This window comes from Perca flavescens, chromosome 18, assembly GCF_004354835.1.
Source record: "Perca flavescens isolate YP-PL-M2 chromosome 18, PFLA_1.0, whole genome shotgun sequence".
NCBI classification, from domain to species: domain Eukaryota; kingdom Metazoa; phylum Chordata; class Actinopteri; order Perciformes; family Percidae; genus Perca; species Perca flavescens.
Window position 1 is genome coordinate 29,149,549 of NC_041348.1, and position 24,380 is coordinate 29,173,928.

The following is a 24,380-nucleotide window of genomic DNA, read 5'->3' on the forward strand; positions in this document are numbered from 1 at the left end:
CATTTTCAGCAATTTTGCTTAAAAGTTACTTTAACGATTGATCAACTATCCAAATAGTTACGGATCAATTTTAGTTCAATCTAGTCAACTAGATGTTTCAACCGTAGCCTTGTCGTTTAAACGTTGTACATTTAAATCTAAATAGGCAACTTGAAATAAATTAATCATGAAATTAGTTAAAGGGTAACTACCATTTTATTTTCCTATGTTGCTGTGTCGAAGTGACTGATGGGAACAATAATCTTTGACATTGGTCCAGTATTTAGCAAGATCGCTGCAGCGAAACAAGCTACAAAAGTGCTTGTTTTTGCCACTGACAGGCTCAGATTATTATTCTAAATGTCTGATAACATTATAGAAAAGGATCCCTTGAGGGATAGACCTTTAAAACCTCTTTGACACCTTTCTGTTTAACCAGAAACAGCTCTGAAGTCACCAGCTCTAAACCCACCAGACTCCATTTAAAAAAACAGTACTTTTAGCGTGTATAGAGCAAACATATTTTCACATGTAAATCAGTAAACTATGTGTTTATTTCTACCAAAACTAGAGTTGTGATGGTTGGAAAAGTGGAAAGACGACCCAAAACGGCTTTTCAGTTTTATTTTGTTTCTGTCCACTTTGAATGAAGTGTGTATTACGATGCTAAAATTACTCTTTATTTACATGGAGTCTGGTGGGTTTAGCGAACGCAATTTCCCGGATGTTTGTATGTTTAAAAAAAGGATCTTACTCTTTAACAGAAAGGTCGACCTCCTTAGAAATCCTTTCCATAATGTTGTTCCATAACGCTCCCCGAGCTGAACTCGTTAGAGCTGGGACCATATGCTTTTGTCCCGATTCGATTCTTTCCCACCCCTACTGCTCGTACTGCTGTCAGCAGAATCCTGTTCTGGATGTCCGCGGATGCTCCTCCATTGATCCAGCGGTGAGAACTCTTTTATCTTGTCTCCCGCTGCTGCCTTTCACAGAGAGGTCGGAGGTCAGAGTTCAGGGTCGGGCGCAGAGTGAAGCCCCTGGAGCTGGCAGTGTCTCGCTCACAGTCACATGACGTTACAGGGAGTGAAGGCGGGGATTAGGACTGCACAACATATCGTGTTTTGTATCGTCATCACAATCTATCAACTGGTACAATATAGTTATCGCCAACGTTATACAAAAAAATCGTAAAAAAGGCACATCATTTATCGGTCATTCTTTTTCAGTGTTTGCCTTTTTATATTTAATTACAGAGTTTTTGGAAGAGTTAGGTGCGCTTATTTGGCCGGGGGGTTTGGTCGTCCTTCCTCAAGAAAAAGATCTCATTGTGGCTTTTTTGCGTCTGTTTTGTAGTCGTGTTGTCTCTTTTTAAGTTATTGTTGTTTTCTTTGAGGTTGTTTTGGGTCTCTGTGGTCATTTGGTGTCCGTCTGTCTCTTTGTGGTAGTTTTGCGTCTCTTTTTTTACATCGTTTTTGATCGCCCAGGTCTCATCTGCTAGTCCTGCAGGATGAACTCATTAAAGGTGCAGTAGGTAAGACTTATAAAACTAACTTTCTGTCATATTTGCAATCCTACCTACAGCACCTTTTTAAAGAACTAACGTATCTAAACATTGATGATTTTGTATTTTTAGTTAAAATTCAATATAAGACTTTTTTTAAATGCGTTATTTTCTCGTTTAGTTGTTTGGTCTCTAAAATGTCAAAAAAAATGTGGATCAGTGTTTCCCAAAAAGCCCAAGATGACGTCCTCAAATGTCTTGTTTTGTCCACAACTCAAATATTCAGTTTACGTTCACAGAGGAGAGAAGGAACTAGAACAATACTCACATTTAACAAGCTGGTATCACAGAATATTTCATTCATTTCATTCTGATTAATTAAATAGTTTACAACTAATCGATTAATCGATTGCAGCTCTCAAATAAAGATGTTGAATTTTTAATATTAGCTGTTTACATAAGAAAATCAAGACAACTGAGACTCAGTTGTCTTGATTTAGTCTTCAAATAAGACTTATCTGAAGTTAAATGCTCAGATTTTATCCCCATTTATGACTCCATATTCAATCGTTTTTTGTAAACTTTAGGATGTGTTTTATTTGACAGTTTCTTGACCCCCTAACAAGAGCTCCTTCAAACCGAGCGATCGACAAACATGGAGACTGTAGATAAAGGTAGAGTTTTGCTGTAATATTGGGCCGAACCTTAACTTTTATTAACAACTGAGCCTATCACAGTTGTGACGAATGCTTGGGGTGAAACTGGGGGACCTTCTGCGTGCAGGACTGTCTGTCTGAGGCCAGAGTGATCCCGAGCAGAGGTGTGGTGAGGCGGCAGGATGATGTTAACTCTGATGGATCAGCAGGAAGAGTCAATAAGTCTGTGTTGACTCAGCAGCTCTGTTTACTGTCAAACCTGAACGGATCATAACCGAGACGACTTTCACTGAAACTGCTGAAAGGAAAACTCTGTCTGGGCATCGTTGACTCAGGTGCACAGTACCTGTCATTAGGGGTCAGGGTTCAACGTCAAGGTTTTTCAGTCCTTCCAGAAGTGCAGAGTTTTTTTGTGATTGTTGCGGGCAAAAATCCTGATTATGCGGCACGTTTTCTTAAAAAATGCGATGAAATGTGCGGGATATTTATGCGATTTTTATGCTATGAAATTGCGGGAACTTGCAAAAACTGCATTTTGATGGAAAAAAAAAAGTGATTCCCCCAACACCCTGTTTTTCAATGATGTTCACGTCGCGTAATTACGTCACTTCATAGCGTCACTTCATAACGTCACTTCATAACGTTCCCATGGCAACAGGGGAAAATGGCTGCTCTTGTGTGAAGTTAACGCAACATTTTTCAACTTTCTGCTAAGATATATTATGGGACTTTTTTGCAACGAAAATGTGGGGATTATGAAATCATGCAAGCCTCGCATATTTTGCGCAGAAATTGGCAATTTATGTGGCAAAAGTGTGCCCCCCGCATAAATATGCGGACTTTGGCTGATTTTGCGTTGAATAAAAAAAAAAAAAACTGCATTCAAATCAAATTATTTATGATACGATGACACCCGAACGGGGAAATGGGTTGTTATATTTACTTGCCCAACGTGGCGTTTAAAGGTGCTGTAGGTAGGATTGTGAAGATCCAGGACTTCAGTGAGCAGTGATTGACACGCAGTTAGTTATCCGATATCATCGAAATATGGAAATATGGATACATATCGTCGTCTTTAACATGCGTCTTTATTGTGAAATTCCCACTTTGTTTTTAAAAGAGTAGTTTTGTTTTTAATTTAACTGTCTGGAAGAGCTCAGTAGTGCTATTGACCAGTCATATTTAAGTTGCTTTTTGTAAATAAATATTTTGAATGTAACTGAATTGAATCGTATCGTTGCAGACTTTGCAATATCAGTAAATATCCATATTGTATCTGTATCCTGATCAAACGTGTAATTTACACCCCTACTTGTCTTCTTCCTCCCTGGCTGTGCCCTGTAAATATGTTTTTTTTAATGTCGTTAATAAAACCCAAACAACTTAAAGAAAGTTTTATGAAAGTCTTTCCTGTTTCCTTGGTGTCCCCTCTCAGTGTCTACTCTCTCTCCCTCTCATGTATAGTACTTGTCATCTTCTTCCTCCTTGTGCCCTAAAGAAGTTTTCTGATGCCTATTTATTTTTTTCTGCAGTATTGTGTAGCTTTTTATTAAAGTGCCACTAAATCCCTGAGTCTCTGACATGTCTTTCATCATCTCCGATATGAAACATAAACCTTACTTACGACGGGAATAGCCATGGCGTAGTTTAGGTAATCCATCATCTTTTCCTTGCTTCACTTGGAAGTAGACGGTGGTTTCTTGAGTCATTTTATTCTAATGCCTGTTAAATTCTGTCAATAAAACCTAAACGACCTAAAGAAAGCACAGGAGTGCTTTTTATTTAAGTCTTTCCCTGGTGTCCCCTCTCAGCGTGTTGTGTCTCCGTCTGTCCCCTCAGGGCTGGACGACAGCCTGCAGCCGTACATCCCGTCCCTCCAGCGGCAGCAGGTTGACGGGGAGAAGCTGCTCAGGATGTCCCACCAGGAGCTGCTGTCTCTGGGCATGGCGCGGGTCGGACACCAGGAGCTGTTGCTGGAGGCCGTGGATCTGCTCTGCGCTCTGGTCAGTCACACACTTCATCGTTGTCAGGGTTCTTTCCTCTGGATGAATATTACTGGGGTAACATCAAACAAACTGTCATACTTCAACGTGTACGTTTATGTATGTATAGTCTATATCCACCACCTTTTACTTCCGGGATTTGCTCCCTTGCCGCTGGATATTGCGCCTTCTGCCTTTTCGGCCGGATGTCCGTCCCCTTCCTCTTCCTTTGTGTTGGCGTTCTAACCTCCGGTGGATTTGTGAGGACTATGGTTAACTGCTCCTCAGATCTCTGCAGACTATCTGTCCAATCTGAGTTTTCTTTTGCACGACTAAAACTACTTTTGAACGTACACACGTTCCACCAAAACAAATTCCTTCTAGAGGTTATTTTGCAGCAGCAGCCGCCCAAGACGATTGTGATTGGTTTAAAGAAATGCCAATAAACCAGAGCACGTTTTACTCCCATCATGGAATACTCTGTGGACTAGCCAGACCTTCCTCCTCCACAGCGCTGTGTAGAGCTGGGCAATATATCGATATTATATCGATATCGTGATAGGAGACTAGATATCGTCTTAGATTTTGGATATCGTAATATGGCATAAGTGGTGTCTTTTCCTGGTTTTAAAAGCTGCATTACAGTAAAGTGATGTCATTTCCTGAACTTACCAGACTGTTCTAGCTATTTGCCATTATAGCCACATTACTGATGATTATTTATCAAAAAGCTCATTGTGTAACTCTTTTGTGAAAGCACCAATACTCAACACTACAATATCGTTGCGGTATCGATATCGAGGTATTTGGTCAAAAACATTGTGATATTTGATTTTCTCCGTATCGCCAAGCCCTAGCGCTGTGGAGGAAGGTATGGCAATGCGAGACTAGTGTATAATGTTGCTCAGTGAGTGAGCTGTAGGCTACAACTCTTTTAGGACTGTATGTGTTTACTTTTTGGCCAACTTGCACGTGGTATGGAAAGCTGAACTAGCTGTTAGCAGTTCCTGTTTGGGCTGTAACCACAGAGACAGACAACTATTATCGGATTACTTTTGATACTGAGGAAATTCCCAAACATGAGGATTATGAGGAAGGCCACACAGAATCTGCGGAAGCAGAACTTTCAGCAGAAATTTCCGTAGAACTTTCCGCAGAACTTTCCGCAGAACTTTCCGCAGATTTTAAACAAATAAAAAAAAATTAAAATAAAATCTCAGAATGTTAACACATCTCCACTCAAGCCGAAAAAAAGCAGATTCTGTTTGGGTCTGATCACGAGTCATAAGGAGCGTCTTTTTTTCTATGAATCTAACCGTAATCTGAGACGAGTTAATAACATCATGCTTAACTCTCTGTTCTCTGCAACAGTGGCCACAGATCCACAATGATAAAAACTCCTGTGGTTTTTGGGAGTTTCTTTGTCTTTGTTTGAGTCAGTAGTCAGAGGGTGCTTGTGTCTGACTCACTCCGCTGACAGACTCTCTCTGTAACACCGTCACTGATGAGTTAATATGTTTGACGTACTTGTTTCCAACCCTTTGCTGCTTGTTCAGCGTTGCTGTAATCTACTGGTTTCTCATTGCCGTTCTGCCTCTATGGGCCGGGCTCACCTGACGAGCATGGTTTCGCTAAAAGTCAACAACCGACAAACGGCCAAAGAAACTTAACAGTTCTGTTGATCACGTGCTGTAGATGTAGAAAGTTATTTTAAGTCCTGTACCAAACCCAAACATCTGTGTTCTGTTACACCCCAAATAAATATTCCAAGCAGCTTCACACACTGGTGACCTCAAGCTGCAGCGAGTTATCTGAGTTGTTTAGACTTCAGAAGCCACGAGAGGTGCTGTAACACCAGTAACCTGCAGTCCGCGTGGTCACGTTATACCCAGAGGAACGTAAATGGACCGTTCCCCCTTCATATCAAAATGTTTAGCACAAACTCAACTTTCTGTACAGTGACACACAAAATAGCTCCAGAGCGATGTGTAAAGACATAATTTGGCTCTAAAGCGGAAATATTTCTCAAATCTCTTGTGAAAACAAACCTACGCTCAATCGTTTCGGTGTTGGAAATGAGTTCACAAAAGTCTTGGGTTCACAAAAGCAGCGTAGTATATGAATAAAATAAATCAAAATAAATATCAAAAATGAAATTTTGTAATATCACTTTTTGAGTGGGAGTGTAGACAACCCTCAGAGAGTTAACTAAAATCAAACTAATTAAAATCGATACAGCATAGTATCGCGATATTTTCCATGGCAATACTGTATCCATACAAGGACACCAAGTATCGGCCTTTTTAAAAAAATATACAAATTGCACATGACAATTAAACTTTTGTGTACCAGAATAAAAAAATCTGTTTTTTTTCAGTGCTACTAGTTGGTGCAGTTGAGTTTTTTGAAGTGATATGAACAAACAAAGAAATGTATCTTTTCAGATTTAAAAAAAAGTTTTCTCTGGTGACGTTGAACATGGGGAAATAATTGTAAAAATGGTTATAAATTGCAGTATTTGGCAGAAATCCCAATATGTTTAAAATCGTGATGATATTTTGTGTGTGTGGGGCCCACTGGTGATTCCCACCCCTAACTGAAAGTACCTGAAAGAGCTCCCGTATCTTTCTTAGAAGAAGCTCCTTGTCTGTCCACGTGTAAAGGAGCTCTCCTGCTGAGAGCAGAGCAACATCATATTTTCTAAACGTGTGTGATTGTGTTGAATCTGAGCGCCCGGGGGAGCGGGGAAGGGGACTGAGTACCCAAAGCTACCCAAAGAAGCTAGATTGAATAGCAGTGGATAGCTATGGAGGGGCCCATAGAAAATGCATTTCTACAGAATGTTGTGCTACGCCCCTGTCCATGTCTATCACATCTGATAGCAGTGGTTTATACCAGTCCTGCCTCTCATGCCAGAGAATGTGCTGATGTAAATAAAAGGCACTGTGTTCAATCTTTATCAGATCTGGCAACATGCCCACACTGCTGGTTTTAATACTTCCACACTGTAAAAGAAAAAGGCCTTCCCTTGCTTTTAAATGTTCATTTTAAGATGCAGTATTTGACCTCAGCTGAAGCAAACCCACCAAGAAAACAGCCAAACATTTCAGAGTTGTTGTTTAAAACCGATAAAGTGTTGGCCTGCAGACAGAGCTCCCTCAGTCAGCTGTTTATGAGCTCTGACTGTCTGTGTCGCAGTGAAAAGGAGGATTTACAGTCCGTGCCGAGGTTTAACGGTGCAACTGAACTGAATGGGATCCAGCCGCCTTTTTAAATGGAGCCTGACAGTCTGCTGTCACCGCTGACAAAATAAAAGGGACCACAGAGACGGTTATCACACATACTTCTACTGTTTACAGTGTAACAGAAGCTTTGGGAAATCAGTTATTCTTACATCCATCAATATCAACTTTGCTCCAGTCCAGGGTAGTTAAAGGGAAGATTATCTGACAGATAATCTTTGAGTCTAGATATTTGTTGAGAACAAGGGAAAATCCCTTTAAAAAGTTTATTTTTTTTGAACTCCTAAAGGAATCTGGACTAGCCTGACAAGCCAGACCCACATCAAGATGTTGGGTCTGGGAACTCCCCATTGGCGAGGCTCAATCCGAGGGGCGGGATAAGCGGTTGTCTTTCAAATTCCCTCTGCACGTAATAGGATAGCACTACAACCAACCAGAGCAACGCTAGTTGATAGATTAAACTTCTGCCGTATCCGGTTGGCAAAACTCCGAACACATCTTCCTTTTTTAAGAATGACTTTAGTGCCGTTCTTTGTTCTTTTCTCAAAGAAAAGATTAACTCCAAGTCTTCCAGAGTCGCGGCCAAAGCCGATTCAAGTAAGCTCGGGACTTTGCTTGGTTTTAAGGGGTATCTACCCCTTCCCCTTAACCCTATCCATCGATCAAAATGAGAATTGGGATAGCCCTTACTCTCACGTGAATGCGCAAAACTAAGGGGAAGGGGTTAGGGGAAGGGGTAAGACAGAGAAATGAGATTCAGCCTAAGTCTGGATATGAGCAGATGCAGACTGCTACACTCTAAACCTTTTTAATGTGAATTTACAGCCAAAATCTCACAGCATCTTACTGTTTTTAATGTTATACAGGATCATACTGTAAATGGCAATGCATTCTGGGAGAAATAATAATATATAAAATCAAATAATACAGTAAAAGTCTATTTACAGTAAAATACAGTATGCTTACTCAAACGGTTTACTGGCAAAGCTGCTGCCAGTTTATTACTGTAAACAGTGTAGGGCATTAGGATCCTTAAATATCTAAAACTGCTTTGTCAGTGTGGAATAGTTACTTCAACATTTCAAGGATTTGAAAGGATTTTATATTTTTTCCCGAAAGATGTCATTTAATCAGTACTGTAAGTAAAAAATGTGCTAATGGGCCGAGATAAGTTTGTGTCTGATATGACTCAGCTTGTTAGGAAATAAAACGGTGACATTATCTTGAAGTAAAGCAGATCGACTCGAGCTGACTGTCGTGTGTGTGTGTGTGTGTGTGTGTGTGTGTGTGTGTGTGTGTGTGTGTGTGTGTGTGTGTGTGTGTGTGTGTGTGTGTGTGTGTGTGTGTGTGTGTGTGTGTGTGTGTGTGTGTGTGTGTGTGTGTGTGTGGCCCGTTCTGTAGTTCAGTTTAGGTCAGTGGTTCCCAGCTGACCCAGTAAGTAGGTAAAGCTCTATTCGTACAGGACTAGTATTGCCAGGGGACCTCATGTGATTTAGAAATCCTACCTAAACACAACTAATTCTCCCAAAATGACCAGTTTTGGTAATTTAGTTCACATTTCTGTATCCACGTTTTTTTTAAATCAACTGTTGCATATTTAGGAAGTACTTATCAGTTTCTCCTTCTGTTCATACACATGCTCTCCTTCCTTCCTTCTTTTTTATATTCTTTCCCCTTTTAGAAACGCCAGTTCACCATCACGTCCAACCCAGACCCCCAGGAATTACACACTCGGCCCGTCACATGATGCCCATTGGCCCCAAAAAGACTTTTTTCGAAAGAGATGTCTGGAAATCAATGGATACATTTATTTTAGCGTCACGACCCCCGCGAAATGACTCATTTCACAATTAGAATTTGAGCCACTGGGTCCGATAACATTCGCAGTGTTTTCCCTAGGTTTGTGGAAGACTTGGGTTTAGGAGTCCTCCCTCAAGAAAATAATACGTTTTTTCAATAAAAAAAAATAAGAAATTGCACATCATGTTGGACCTGTGTCTAAAATGTTGGAAAAGCTAGAGCAGATAATAAATAAATATATTAACACTCAAGAAAAGAGACAAAAGACTAAAAGACAAAACTTGCTAAAGAAGTCCACTGGGGACCGACTACAATCATCAGATCTGAGAAAAGTCAGTCAGTTGGTTTTGATGCTCACATTCATTTTACATTCAATCGGCTTAGGTGGTGCCCAACACGGCTTAATGGTAGGGTAAACCCTGCATTTAGAAAGTCTAGATGAGCCGCACGATTAAATCATTTAATCCTCGTTCAAGTTAGCGCAGCGCTAAACCAGAAGTAGCCGACTCGGCCAGCGGAGGTCTCTATGGCGCCTGCTCTATGGGCCGCATGGTGCAGAAGCAGTGCAGATTAAAGCTGTAATCAGGCCCTAAAAGTCAGACAAGGCCCAAGCCCGACAGAATTCGGCCTGAGCCCAACAACTACATTTTGATTGACAGCTTTTCAAAAGCCCAAACCCGTTTACAGCCCGACGTTATTCAAATGTGTGCACGCACACACACAGCTCTTTTGCCTTTTGTCAAGAATGAGTCATTTTATATATTTTTTTAACATAATTTATCCATGACTAACGTCGGCTACAGGCCACTTGGAAGTTGGAGCAAAGAAATAAAAGAAGTCCTCCAGAGGCCAGCGTCCATTTCACCTCCTCAGCATCCATTTTCACGCAAATCGAAACGCATCACCTGACCGCCGCTCATTTACCGCGCAACCCAGAGCGCCATCCCAAGCCCGGCCTGAGCACGTGTAAAATGATAGAAATTAAGACCGAACCCGCCGGCAAAGATATTCAGCTCTAGCGCAGATCATGCGTGTCATTTTTGGCTCCATGCGCCAATTAGCCTCTCTCATAGGAATGAACGGGGCTCCACGTGGAACGCTGTATCCAGTTCTAATTATACATGCACGGTATGTATGTACTCCGATTGTTGAGGGCTGTAAAGGAGACTTGGCTGACAATCGTTGACTCAAGATCGAAAGTTGGAGTTGGAAAAAAAACCTGAACTTTACTCATATTCTAAACTCAAGGTTAATTTGCTAGCTTTTTCCAAGGCTTCGGATCTCCCCCAGCGAAAATGGAAGTCCTTATGAGACCCAAGTACAGAACATGGACGTGACATCGGACCGGACAGAGTCACGGATAGATCTTTCAGCAGCAGCAGCAGCTCGTGTGATTCAGGGAGAGTTTTCCTGTCTGACTCAATAGAAGGTCAAGGGACGTTCCTATTTTTTTTCTTTTTGCAGCACAGAGCTGAGTTCACTGTTCTCTGGTGTGGAGCAGGAAACAGATGTGACCCCTCCCACCTGTCAGAAAGACCCCCCACCCTTCCCCTGACACACACACTTTCAAACACAGTAGAGGAAGATCCGTTTCAGTTTTGTTCCAGCAGCAGTTTCCGCTGCCTGTCAAATGATCAGTTTTCCACCTGAGACCCTTTCAAACGCCACAGCTTTATTATAGGAGTTAAAAGAACACAGTCGTGCTGTGTAGAGCTTATCTGACGGCCCTTGTGTTGTATAAGTGCTACAGAAGATAAATAAATCTCCTTGTTACCGTTACGAGCTAAGCTAAATGAGCTTAGGTCTCCCAACCACGTGTCAGAGCCACAGTTCCTGCAAAATGACCGAGCCAAAGCCACTCCAAACGTAAAGACAATCCGTAGAAGATGTCAGTAATTAAAACTGTAGGCTTTACTTCCACAGATCTTCTCGACTTCCTAAAATCTGATCCCTCGCAAATGTAAAGTTAAGACCGATAATGTGATATTGTTTCAGTCATTTTTATTTATTTTTTTCAAGCAAAAATGCCAAACATTAGCTGATTCCAGCTTCTTTAAAATGTGAGGGTTTGGTGATTTTCTTACTCGTAAACACTTGGTTCTATGAATATCTTTGGGTTTTGAATCTTTAGTTTAGACATCTAAATGTATTACCTTGGACTCTGGGAAATAATAACCGCATTCTTCACTACTTCCTGACATTTTATCGACTAAACGACGCATTTCATCACAATAATCAATAATGAAAATATATTCGTTAGTCGCAGCCCTACAGACGCGGATTCCAAAATGAACAGCTTCTACTCGTTTCATCCTTCATGTGGCACATAGAGCTTGAAGTATATATTTCTTTTCTTTTTGTGATGATCACTAAATAGTTTACTTTAGTGGTGCAGAGCCCCATCCCTCCCCTTGAAGACATCCCCTTGGATTCTGGGATATTGTGATGGGAATCTTTTATCATTTATCCACATTTTCTAGACTAAACAGTTAATTGATTAGCCGGAAAAACAATCACAAGGTTGATCAGCAATCATAACAAGCGCAAATAATAGAAAATGACAGCTATTTCTGATAAACATATTTGATCACTTTACTTCCAACATGATTTGAAAGCTGACCTGAAACATGTTTGAACTTTAAGGTATCATGTTTTATTATTTTTTACAGTGCAGTCTGTCGACAGGTGGAAAGCCAGTTTGGCTGCAGATGTTTTTATTGGCTTTGAGCGTCCCAACGCCTCAAACATCTTGGCTGCCTCAGGCGAGCCAGCGTGTTCACACCGTCAGCTGACTGAGAGAATAAATTATAGATCTGTGAAGATGGGAAAAGAATCTGATCAGCTGCAGCTATTATTGTTTAGTTTAGTTTTTTTTTTTGATTATGACAATGTTACATGAATCAACATATCTGTAAATGCACCAGTGTTAGCCATTTTCAACTGTAGTCCTAGTTACCTAGCATGGATTGGGTTTTTATGGTGGGAGGAAAAACTGGAGCACAGGGAGGAAAGTAGAGATGTTCCGATACCGATACCAGTATCTGTATCGGCTCCGATATCGCCTAAAACGCTGGTATCGGTATCGGGAAGTACTGGAGTTAATGCACCGATCTGATACCACGTAATAAAGACCTAAAGAAAATCTACGTTAAAGTAGTTTATTTATGTTCTTTTTCCGTTATAACCGACTGTCAAACTGGACAATAAAAGAAAGTTCTGGGGCATTCATTGTTTGTGTTTGTTCATGTTTCACAAAGATAGAAATAATATCATATCCATACAGAGATAGCAGTATACAGTTGTCGAAACCTAATCAAATATATGACACACTGGTATCAGATCGGGCGATACACAAGTTCAGGTATCGGAATCGGTATCGGGAAGAAAAAAATGGTATTGGGCCATCTCTAGAGGAAAGTCACGCAAACACGAGTTAATTCTTTTTTATAAAAAAGTCCTCCGAAAGTTAGGACGTATGCACACATATTGATATTATTGGTTATGTTTAAAATGTACGATTGTTGTTTTCACAGAACTACGGCGTGGAGAAGGACAACCTGAAGACTCTGGTGGGGAAGATGAGAGCTGCGCACCACAACCTGAACAGCTCGGTGTCGCAGCGCAGGAAGAACCCCGCCTACCACTGCAAAATCTCCCATCAGCCCTCCAACGAGTTCCTGACCGCCGTGGTCGAGCTGATCGGCGCCGCCAAGAGTCTGCTGGCCTGGCTGGACAGGTAGACACAAATCCAGGGTTTTCCCTACCAGTATAAGACTTAGGGTGCATGATAGATGTGAAAATAATGGTCCAAAATGTTGTCAAATTGCACTTTTCTTGTGGGAGGACCCCTACACCCCTCCACCAAAGTATGTGCACCTAAAGTCTTTGCCAAACCGATGGAAAACACCATAAACGTACTGAGGGTCTGGAACCATTGATTCTGGTTCAGTAGGTGCATAAAGACCTACGCGCCGGAGATGTGACGAATACACGACACAGGAATGCTAAATAATCGCCTGTGAAGATTTCACGCCAAAACTATTCACACCGGCAGCGATGCAAGTTTGAATATTTGCGCCAGTTCATCTACCATGACGGTGGGACAGTTTGAAGACCTTCTGGGGACGCTATGGTAGCCTCTGTTTTGCTGTATTGCGATTCTCATAAGCAAACAACACAACGGGATTGGTTGATGTCTTTATTCGCGGTGCAAAAGCTGCGAAAAATCAACCTCGTTCTGGGGGAAAAAAATGGCTTTATCGCCACTGTGTGAAACATTCTCATGACAAAATCAACAGTTCTAAAAAATATATTGACATGCGAATTAATCACACGGAAAAGAACGCCCCCATTGTGAATAGACCTTTGGAGAAATACAAAAGAGTGTCCCACAAAGTCTCTCACACACAGGTACTGTCTCAGTGCGGGTCCTTGTTTGCTGTTGAGATGTCTGTCAGCTGTCAGTGCGCCTCTCCGTCTGCTGTTTGACTCCTTCAGCTTTTTCCCAGCTTGTATCAACTTGAAGAACATTCCTGCTCACTGCAGCTGTTGCCCACAAACGCCGACAAGTTTCTGCACTGATGCCCAAAACACACCTGACATCTGTCGTGTGTCAAGCCACGCACACGCCAACACCTTGAGCTGGTGTTGAATCTGAGTCTAGTATCCAATCCACAACATCAAAATGTCATTTTTTTAGCAAACTACAGTATCGAAAAATACATTTTTGATTGGGTTGCAGTCTAATTAATGTTCACATCCTGTAGCTGCAACGTGAAAATGAGATAAGCAGCAGAAGATATGTAAAGATATTGAAATTGAACGTGCAGCTGGCTTATTTTTGCACACCTTATTTTTCTCCAGCGACTTGCTCCAAAAAAAGTCCTGAGTCCCAACTATTATGTTGGAAAGCTTAAAATATTATGGATATAATATGCACAAAGGTTTATAATGGACTCCTGAAACTGAAACCAGAACAGACGGCAGCTTCGCAGAGAACACTATTTAGAAAAGCAATTTTTATTTCTGCTTGTTGGCGAGTTAATAATGGTGTGGAGTCGCTGATGGATCATGGGACGATACTGACAATAAACGGCAACGTCAACAGTATGACTCCGGCTACTATCCTCTTCTATGGCTGTCCAATAAAGGCATAAAAGGTCAACATGACAATAATAATAAAAAAGTGAGCAAAGGTTGGCTATTTCCCACCCACTAGAACTGTCATAAAAATAACCCAGGTACAATCTGGGTGTGAAAGGGTTTAAAGGGGCTCTAAGCGATGTTGGGTGACGTCACTTCTTGTTGACGTTCGTAAATATTTTCCAACAAAACGGTGGCTAGCTTGCCCCTCCCTCCTCCTCATCCCGTCCCCTCTCCCTCCCTTCAGTGCTTCCACGCACTAACTCCCCCAACCCCCACCCCCAAATCCTTCTTGTCGGTATTGGCTGAAACGCTGTTTGTTATGTTTGGTGGTGCAGGTTGGCACAGTTTGTCTATTCTGTCTACAGAGACTGCGTGTGTTCAGGGGACCGGCAGCTAGCGGATAGTGAGGAGATGTTTGCTGTATGTGACAAAAAGTGTTGTAGCCTAAAAAACACGTAACCTCGCTCAGAGTACCTTTTAAGAAATGTACAAAAGAGTACATTTTGTGTCCCTTTGTGGTAGTTTGTGTCTCTTTTCCACATCATTTTGGACCATTATAATCCCCATAGCTATGTCTGAAATGTTGGAAAAGCTCAACAAAACTTGCTAAAGAAGTCCAACTACAGTCATTAGATCTGAGAAAAGTTGTTTAGTTCATATTGATGTCATTGATTTAACATTAATTCGGCTTAGGTGCTGCCTAAAACTGCTTGGTTGCTGCGCCTGAAGCTTTATTAGTAGGGGTGCATGATATATCAACTCGATATCGTTATCGCGATATCACGTTACGCAATATTATATCGAAAGTGTGGCGATAAGTATGCAATATTTACTTTATATCGTGGAGCGCTGCGTCCCGTCCATTGGCTGTAGTGTGGTTTAGTTGTGATTGATTTAGAGCTCGCTTGAAACACTATAATGATCCTGTTTCATTGGCCAGTTACCGTGCCACGTGCACATTAGTACACGTCAGCGCATGGGTCCACTACGTGACAAACCCTATGGAGCGTAACACGTGTGGGCATATTTCAACACAGTGACAGTGTAAGTGAAGAAATAGATAGAGACAACTAAATGGATTGATTCAGAGAAGAGAAAGAAAAGTTGGGTCCTGTTCTCTTTATTTGTTTATTTTATACTGTCCAACCAGTAGAACATGTCCTGTTCTCTTTATTTATTTATTTTATACTGTCAAACCAGTAGAACATGTCCTGTTCTCTTTATTTATTTATTTTATACTGTCAAACCAGTAGAACATGTCCTGTTCTCTTTATTTATTTATTTTATACTGTCAAACCAGTAGAACATGTCCTGTTCTGTAGATATGGTCCTTATTTATTTATTTATTTATTTTATACTGTCCAACCAGTAGAACATGTCCTGTTCTGTAGATATGGTCCTTATTTATTTATTTATTTATTTATTTATTTATTTTATACTGTCCAACCAGTAGAACATGTCCTGTTCTGTAGATATGGTCCTTATTTATTTATTTTATACTGTCCAACCAGTAGAACATGTCCTGTTCTCTTTATTTATTTATTTTATACTGTCCAACCAGTAGAACATGTCCTGTTCTGTAGATATGGTCCTTATTTATATATTTTATACTGTCCAACCAGTAGAACATGTCCTGTTCTGTAGACATGGTCATTATTTATTTATTCATGTTGGACCAGTCCAATATGACCATTGGTAGAAATAAACCTTGTGTTGTATTTTTTATGAATCTATTTTGATGCGTTTTCCCATAACTTTTGTAATTTTTAATTTTTAATTTGTTTAAAAATACCGAAATTAGTGGCCGGGTTGGCTCAGTGGGTGGAGCAGGCTCACATATACTGAGAGGTCTATGCCTCGACGCAGAGGTCCAGGGTTCCAGTCCGACCTGTGACTATTTCCTGCATGTCTTTCCCCCCCCTTCTCTCCCCTTTTCTCACCTACCTGTCCTGTCAAATAAAGGCGGAAAAGCCCCAAAAAAAATCTAAATAACTAAAAAATATTGAAATTAATATCGATATTGCAATATTCATTATCGATATCGCAACATCACATTTTATCAATATCGTGCAACCCAACTTATTAATGCAAAGGGAAACCCCTGCTATCAGAACCCGACAGAGTCCTGACCGTATCGGCATCGGCTCATGCTTTCACTCCAGATGGCCTCGCTGTAACAAAACTTCTATCCTGTGTTTGCAGGACTCCGCTGACGAGCGCCAACGACTTCACCTCCACCAAAAGCAGAATCATCCAGCTGTGTCTGGAGCTCACCTCCACCGTGCAGAAGGTCAGTGAGGCTCAAACATCCCTCTGCTGGGGTTCTGACTAGGGCTGCAGCCAACCATTATTGTCAACCTTGATTAATCTGCCGATTTTTTTTCTTGATTAATTGCTTGGTCTATGAAATGTCAAAAAAAATTGTGAGGAATGTCCATCCGAGGTGATCTTTATATGTCTTGTTCTTTTCAAGATATTCAGTTTAATGTAGTCTCGCATTGCCAGACTGGCTAGTCCACACAGCATTCCGAGATGGGAGAAAAACGTGCTCTGGTTTATCGGCATTTCTTTAAACCAATCACAATTGTCTTGGGCGGTGCTATTCACTGGACAGCGCCACAGTGCATCTGCAAAATAGTCTTGTGAAGGAACTTGTTCTGGTGGAACATGTGTACGTTTAAAAGTTGATTTAGTGGTGCAACAGAAAACTCAGATTGGACAGATAGTCTAGCTAGCTGTCTGGATTTACCCTGCAGAGATCTGAGGAGCAGTTAACCATAGTCCTCACAAATCCACCGGAGGTTAGAACGCCAAAACAAAGAAAAAGGAAGGGGACGGACATCCGGTGGAATTTCTGGCTGCACCGGAGCAAATCCCGGAAGTGTAACGTCGTGGATATAGACTAAGTTTAATGTAATATAAAACAGAGGAAAGCAGGAAAATCCCCCTATTTTGAGAAGCTGAAAACAGCATTTTCTGTTATTTTTGCATGAAGAATTACTTTAACGATTAATCGATTCACAAATTAGTTGGAGATTATTTCGCTATCGATAGACTAATCAATTAGACGCCTAATCCTTGCAGCTCTAGTTCTTCTTTGACTGTTGTTAAAAAAGTCTCTGATGTTTTCTGTGTGAAGCCTCTCATGTTGAAGCGACGTCAGAGACAAAAAGGTCCTGACTTCAAATCTTGTGACCCTGGGGACTGTGTTTTTCTTAGGCTTTGATGATGATGATGATGATGATTAAGAACCAGATAAATTCTGTTTACATGTACAAAGTCCTTTTGATGGTGATTCTCTTTCAGATATCAAAACAAGTTACCAAAACAAGCCAGAGACGGTTTTTACATTTTAATGTTTTGTTCCTCATCATTTCTGATTGAACGCAACAGCTTTTATGAGACGTTCTTTTAGAGCTGCTCGATTAGGTATAAAAATTTAAAAAACACAGTTTTTGCAGCTGATAGGCTCAGATTAATATTCTAAGTGTCTGACAACATTATGAAAAGGACCCTACAGAGATAGACCTTTAAAACATCTTTGAGATCTTTCTGTTTAACCAGAAACAGCTCTGAAGTCACTAGTTTTAAACCCACCAGACTCCATTTAAAAAAACTGTACTTTTAGCGTGCATAGAGCCAACATATTTTCACATGTAAATCAGTACACTATGTGTTTATTTCTACCAAAACTAAAGTTGTAATGGTTGGAAAAGTGGAAAGACGACCCAAAACGGATTTTCATAGTTTTATATTGTTTCTGTTGACTTTGAATGAACTATATTTTATGATGCTAAAATTACTGTTTATTTACATGGAGTCTGGTGGGTTTAGCGAACGCAATTTCGCGGAAGTTTTTATGTTTAAAAAAAATGATCTTACTCTTTAACAGAAAGATCGACCTTCTTAGAAATCCTTTCCATAATGTTATCAGACACTTAGAATATTAATCTGAGTCTGTCAGCGGCAAAACAAGCACTTTTGTGAAGGTAAATACAACCTGGACAATAGCCCTATTAACTTACATTGTAGCTTGTTTCTCCGCTGTCGACTGCAGCGATCTCACTAAATACTGGACCAATGTCAAAGATAGTTGCTCCCATCAGTCACTTAGACACAAAAACATAAGTTGAAAAAAAACTGTAGTTACACTTTAAAAAAACAGTTAAACAAATGAACAGTGAAATTTCCCTTTAATACTTTTCCCGTTGAATTATTTTGTTATTCATTCAGAATACAGGAAAAAAATAAGAGTTAATCAGCAAAATGTAATGTGAACATTATTATTTTTTTAAATCTCAGTTACTCTTGTTTTTGTGATCATTAGCAGCAGAAATCGTAATAAGAATTTTGATTAACTGCAGAGACCTGTGTTCATCTGGCGGAGAAGTGGGACTATTTCACTTGGTTTAAAATACTTTTTTTATGAGTTTTTATGAAGAAAAAAACAATCTTCTATTCCTCAAATCCTGTTTTCTTTTTAACAATAATAATATATTAACAATAAAATAATTCAAGCAACATCTGGAAAGTAGTTTTTATTTTTTTATTTTAGGATTCACAGTTGAAGTTGGAGGTTTTATGCAGCGTGTCCCCTCCCTACACATGACAGCACAGAGTTTTGTGCAGCATTGAGGCGTCGCCGTGCGCGCTCTCATTCAATCATCCTGTCAGCCCGTTTGCAGGGAGCTGTTATTTCTCCGACCGCAGGAGGAATCCTCTCAGTGTCTCTGGGAGGCGTTCGCTGTCCCTCCCTCTGGTTTCACTCTCCTGTAGGCTGTCATTTCTCAAATATTTGCTTTCCCCGTTGATTCCTTTCTTTTCTTTACCCACACTGACAGTTCTTCACACAGAAACTAACAATGCAATACTTTCTGACTTTAATGTTCTCATTATTCTCTTTTATTCATGATTTTGCCCCCTCTTAGTCAATTAGTCGACTAATAGGTAGTGTTGGGCTTTATTTGACAAAGATTTCTATAGTAGATTAGTCTTTTTTTTTTTTTTTTTTTTTTTTTCATGCTGAATGACTTATTTACAGAAAACTTATTTACAGAGAAACTCAGTTTTACAGACCTCTTTTCCCTTCTCTGTCTTAAGATGTCCTGTCTAATAAAGGCCTAAAAATGCCCACAAAAACCTTCAAATCAATTAGTTGATCAAATCGTATGAGTGTTATGCCTACCATACACTAGAAGTGCGAAAATCACCGTTTTGAATGGGGAAATGTCATCCACGTGAATCATGTAGATCCGAAGAGTTTTAATTTTTTGGGGGGGTGTCCGAGACCCGGTGCTAATACGGCACCGGTGCCTTAATGACCGTTATCTACCGGACCGAATAGCAACGCAGATTTCAGTGCCTTATTTAGGTGCCACTTAAATGCCTGCGCTTCTCTCTGATGCTCCGAAAACGGACGTTAGAGGGAACTGAAATATTGCCGCACGGGACACTAGTTACGGTAACCCTACACTCAACAGCAGGTAACGTTAGCCTACTGTTAGCTAGCAGCTGGAGTTAACACGGTTAAAATGCTGAGAGCTAAACGGTGTAAACGTGTTTATGTATTTCACTGGAGAGGATTCCAACAACACATTGCAGGACTAGATTTGTTTAGAAAACTTTAACCAAGCTAGCTAGCTACCGCTAGCGTTAGCTGGTAACTTGAGGGAAAGTTTGCAGATTTTCCGTTCTGCCGTCCATGCAGATGAATGTCTCCAGGACCTGGAGGTCTGCAGTTATCCACCGGTAAAACTTCCCGTTGGATGATGGCGCTTCAGAAGGGTTGAAAAACGGCAGTTTTCTCTCTTTAGCGTTTAGCTTAGCGCAGCACCATAGCAACAATAAATAACACTGGCTCTAGTGGTCTGCTGCTTCCTTCCTTCGCTACCAAGACTTAAAACTTACAAACGCGTTTGATTTTATCTGAACGTCCAGACAGGAAAAAGACTACTACTAGCCAGTCAGCAGCAGAGTATGAGGGTGTACCCTGACAGTACCTAGGTAAGGACTACTAGCCAGTCAGCAGCAGAGTATGAGGGTGTACCCTGACAGTACCTAGGTAAGGACTACTAGCCAGTCAGCAGCAGAGTATGAGGGTGTACCCTGACAGTACCTAGGTAAGGACTACTAGCCAGTCAGCAGCAGAGTATGAGGGTGTACCCTGACAGTACCTAGGTAAGGACTACTAGCCAGTCAGCAGCAGAGTATGATGGTGTACCCTGACAGTAACTAGGTAAGGACTACTAGCCAGTCAGAAGCAGAGTATGAGGGTGTACCCTGACAGTACCTAGGTAAGGACTACTAGCCAGTCAGAAGCAGAGTATGAGGGTGTGCCCTGACAGTACCTAGGTAAGGACTACTAGCCAGTCAGAAGCAGAGTATGAGGGTGTGCCATGCTAGCAGCTAGGTGAGCATTATAACATGTGTTACAAAGTGACCACGTTGGTCTCTGAAGTAAAGGCTGGACTACAGTAGAGCTGTTTGGAGCAGTTGGTGAACAGTGTTTTCTGTTGGAGATGGTAAGTCTCTTTGGGGGGGGACTTTGGGCTTTTTCACTTTGTTATAACGTGCACAAAAAAGATATATAAGACAATAGAGGAAAGGGGAAGAAGCCAAAAAGCATAATATGAGCACTATAATATTTGTCTCATTATCAGCAAATCCCATAAAAAGACAGAAACTAACGATGCATCTCTCAATACTGTCTGACTTTAATGTTCCGAGTATTCCTTTTACCCCTTAAAATATCTGTTGTTTCCAGTCCCTGTTTCTATTCTACATGTTCCTTGTTTTTCACTAAAGCTACAGAATATACAAAGTTTCATATTGAGTACAATCTTCAAACCGTCACCCAGTTTGTGCCTCTCATGTCTCCGTTATTTGATTGACACAGCATCAAAGATATGTCTCTGTCTTTCAAGTAACCCAACATTGTCTACGTACATTTTGAAGGCATATTTAGAACCATCTGGATTTTTCAACAACTGCGGGGCCTCTCCTCAGTTTACTTGTCACGAGGAGTTTGTGAAAACAGTTGAATGATGTCTCCTGCAGCTCTGAAGGGAGCTTTTTCAAAAATATATATCCCACATCAAGCCAGAACATGTGTGACATCTGCCTTCCATCTTTTTTTGAGAGTCGCAACTTGGGAAACGACAAACGGTTGGAGATGGAATAATATTTTATCCAAATGGTAAAAAGAGTCTTTGAGAAAGGACCATGTTGTTAAAGGAACACACCGACTTATTGAGACATAGATAAGTCCATACATACCCTTCTCATCTCTGCGTGTGTCTTAACTCTGTCTGATGCCCACACCGCTAGCCCAGCTTAGCACAGATCCTGGAGGTAACCGGCTCCTACTTGCCTAGCTTAGCACAGATCCTGGAGGTAACCGGCTCCTACTAGCCTAGCTTAGCACAGATCCTGGAGGTAACCGGCTCCATCTAGCCTAGCTTAGCACAGATCCTGGAGTTAACCGGCTCCTACTAGCCTAGCTTAGCACAGATCCTGGAGGTAACCGGCTCCATCTAGCCTAGCTTAGCACAGATCCTGGAGGTAACCGGCTCCTACTAGCCTAGCTTAGCACAGATCCTGGAGGTAACCGGCTCCTACTAGCCTAGCTTAGCACGGATCCTGGAGGTAACCGGCTCTATCTAGCCTAGCTTAGCACAGATCCTGGAGGTAACCGGCTCCTACTAGCCTAGCTTAGCACAGATCCTGGAGGTAACCGGCTCCTACTAGCCTAGCTTAGCACAGATCCTGGAGGTAACCGGCTCCTACTAGCCTAGCTTAGCACAGATCCTGGAGGTAACCGGCTCCATCTAGCCAACGGTAGATGCCTCTGATAGAGTTATGACACACACGGAGATGAGAAGGGTATGTATGGACTTATCTAACTCTGGGGGATACGGGGAATAAGACAAAGTCCCAATAAGTCAGCGTGTTCCTTTTATACATTTTAAATTATGTTATGTATTGTTTTTTAAAGTCAGATATTTTGTTCAGGTACACTTCTGTCAATAACCGCACTTTCTTATTTGACTTTATGTTGACTCCGATCTAAACTTCTGTTAGTTTGAAAAGTCTGAGGCAGCTTTTCTTTGAAATGAGGAAACCAGTAAAGAGTCTTGTGACTTTCTTATCATCTCTATCTGTGTCTTATCCAATCCCTCTTCAAAATAAAAGCACAAAGTCAGAGGAAAGATCTGGAAATCCATCACATCATACTGTATAACTACAAATTCAAATCAACTTTATTTATAAAGCACGTTTCATGTAAGCATGCAGCCCAAAGTGCTGCACAGAACCAAATAATCAAAACACAGATGAAAAGAAAAAATTCAAAACAATAAAAAAAAAATAAGCAAGACTAAAAATTACAACAATAAGACAATACATGCTAAAAAAGCAATTAAAAAAAAAACAACAGATAAAAAATAAATAAAAATGAAATAACGATACAAAGACGCCTGTTTTCCAAGAACATTTTATTCCTTGTGTATATCTGAACTGAAACCAGTGGCTTGAAATAGGAGTCTCCTTATTTCATATGCAGAATCTGTCACTTATCTTGATGTAAATGCAGATTTCGGTTTAGGATCTCTTTAAGTGTGAGTTTTTTCCAGCGTCACTCAGTGTGTCTCTCTTTAATTGCAGGACTGCACTGTTTATGAGATCGAGGAGAAGATTCTGGAAGTGGTGAGTACCGCTTCTCCTTTTTTCTTCTGGTTTGGATTTTTAGAAATGCTGATCGGAAACACACACACACAGAGACACACACACACACACACACACACACACACAGTCAGTGAACACGCGTTTCCTTTTCCTGTCTTGTTCTGAGCGTCCGGTGGGGTTCAGTGTGTGTGTGTGTGTGTGTGTGTGTGTGAGAATCTGCAGGTTTGTTTATTCAGCTCAGGATCCACTTCCTGTCTTAGATAACACTTCCTGTTGGTCGCCTTGGCCCTGTTGTTCCCAGACTACTGAATCAGCTGACGTTAAATAACTTTCCCTCCTCGCCACCTTCTTATGTGACCCTGTGACTCCTGACTCTCCTCTGATAAGATCTCAACTTTTACTTTAGTTGCATAAATCTACATTTAATGTCTGTGTACTCTAAGTATTGAATGTTGATGCTTTTGACGATTTTTCAAAATTTATTTTACTAGTCAAAAAAGTAAACAAAAATGTCCAAACATTTTTGTTTACTTTTTTGACTATTTGATGGGATTGATGGTTTAAGTTCAAATTGACGTCAGGCAAGTAGATTTTCAGTTGTTGTTTTTTTTTACTTGCCCATCGGGACAAGCAGAAAAAAAAACGTTAGCGTTGACCCCTGCTTATATTATTACAATTTGGCGTATCTAAACAAAATTAACAATGACCATCAGCAGTCATGCGCCTTAGGATCTTAAAGTGATGGTTTGATTTCACCCTAGGGTCCTTTGCACCATGACCTTGAGCCAAACATCCCCCCAGAAGCTTTTTTCACCTGGGTCTAACATTGAGAGAGTTAGCGTAGCAGCGTTATCAGCTGAATAGCTTATTAGCGCAGGGGCTAATGGACCCATGTTTGTATCTCGTAAATGACCCAACTAATAATGCCCGAAATGATACCAAACTTCTACACTAGTACAAATAGGTTATGTACTCATAAAACGATGGATTGGAAAGTTTGTAAGTACACCAGAAGTTTATGAACACTTGCCTGCTGGCTTCTGCTCTCTGCTGTTGTTGTTGCTGCTACCTGCAGTTAGACGAGTGCTTAGGGCCGTCTACAAATTACTACACCGAAAAGAGATACAACAAAAATATTTATTAATTTAATGATTAAATAAGGTAATGTCTCCAAACTTATCTCAGTTATTACTTGTCTCCTGCTAGTTATACTACAGCACTTACTTAAAAAAAAAAATAAAAAATTAAATTACAAAATATTTTTGTTGTATCTCTTTTCGGTGTTGTAATTTGTAGACGGCCCTAAGCACTGGTCTTACTAACAGCAACAGCAACAGCGAGCAGAAGCCAGCAGGCAAGTGTTCATAAACTTCTGGTGAACTTACAAACTTTC

General features: G+C 40.7%; 1 protein-coding gene across 1 annotated transcript in view; it reads left to right on the forward strand.

Annotated features, from left to right (window-relative positions):
- The window catches only part of LOC114572876 (cnksr family member 3), a 74,327-nt gene that overhangs the window by 17,895 nt on the left and 32,052 nt on the right, over positions 1–24,380 (forward strand). Inside the window, exons 2-5 of the mRNA XM_028604657.1 lie at positions 3,976–4,139; positions 12,694–12,896; positions 16,508–16,595; positions 22,967–23,008. Of these exons, the coding sequence (XP_028460458.1) occupies positions 3,976–4,139; positions 12,694–12,896; positions 16,508–16,595; positions 22,967–23,008 (497 nt within the window). The remainder of the gene's footprint in view (positions 1–3,975; positions 4,140–12,693; positions 12,897–16,507; positions 16,596–22,966; positions 23,009–24,380) is intronic.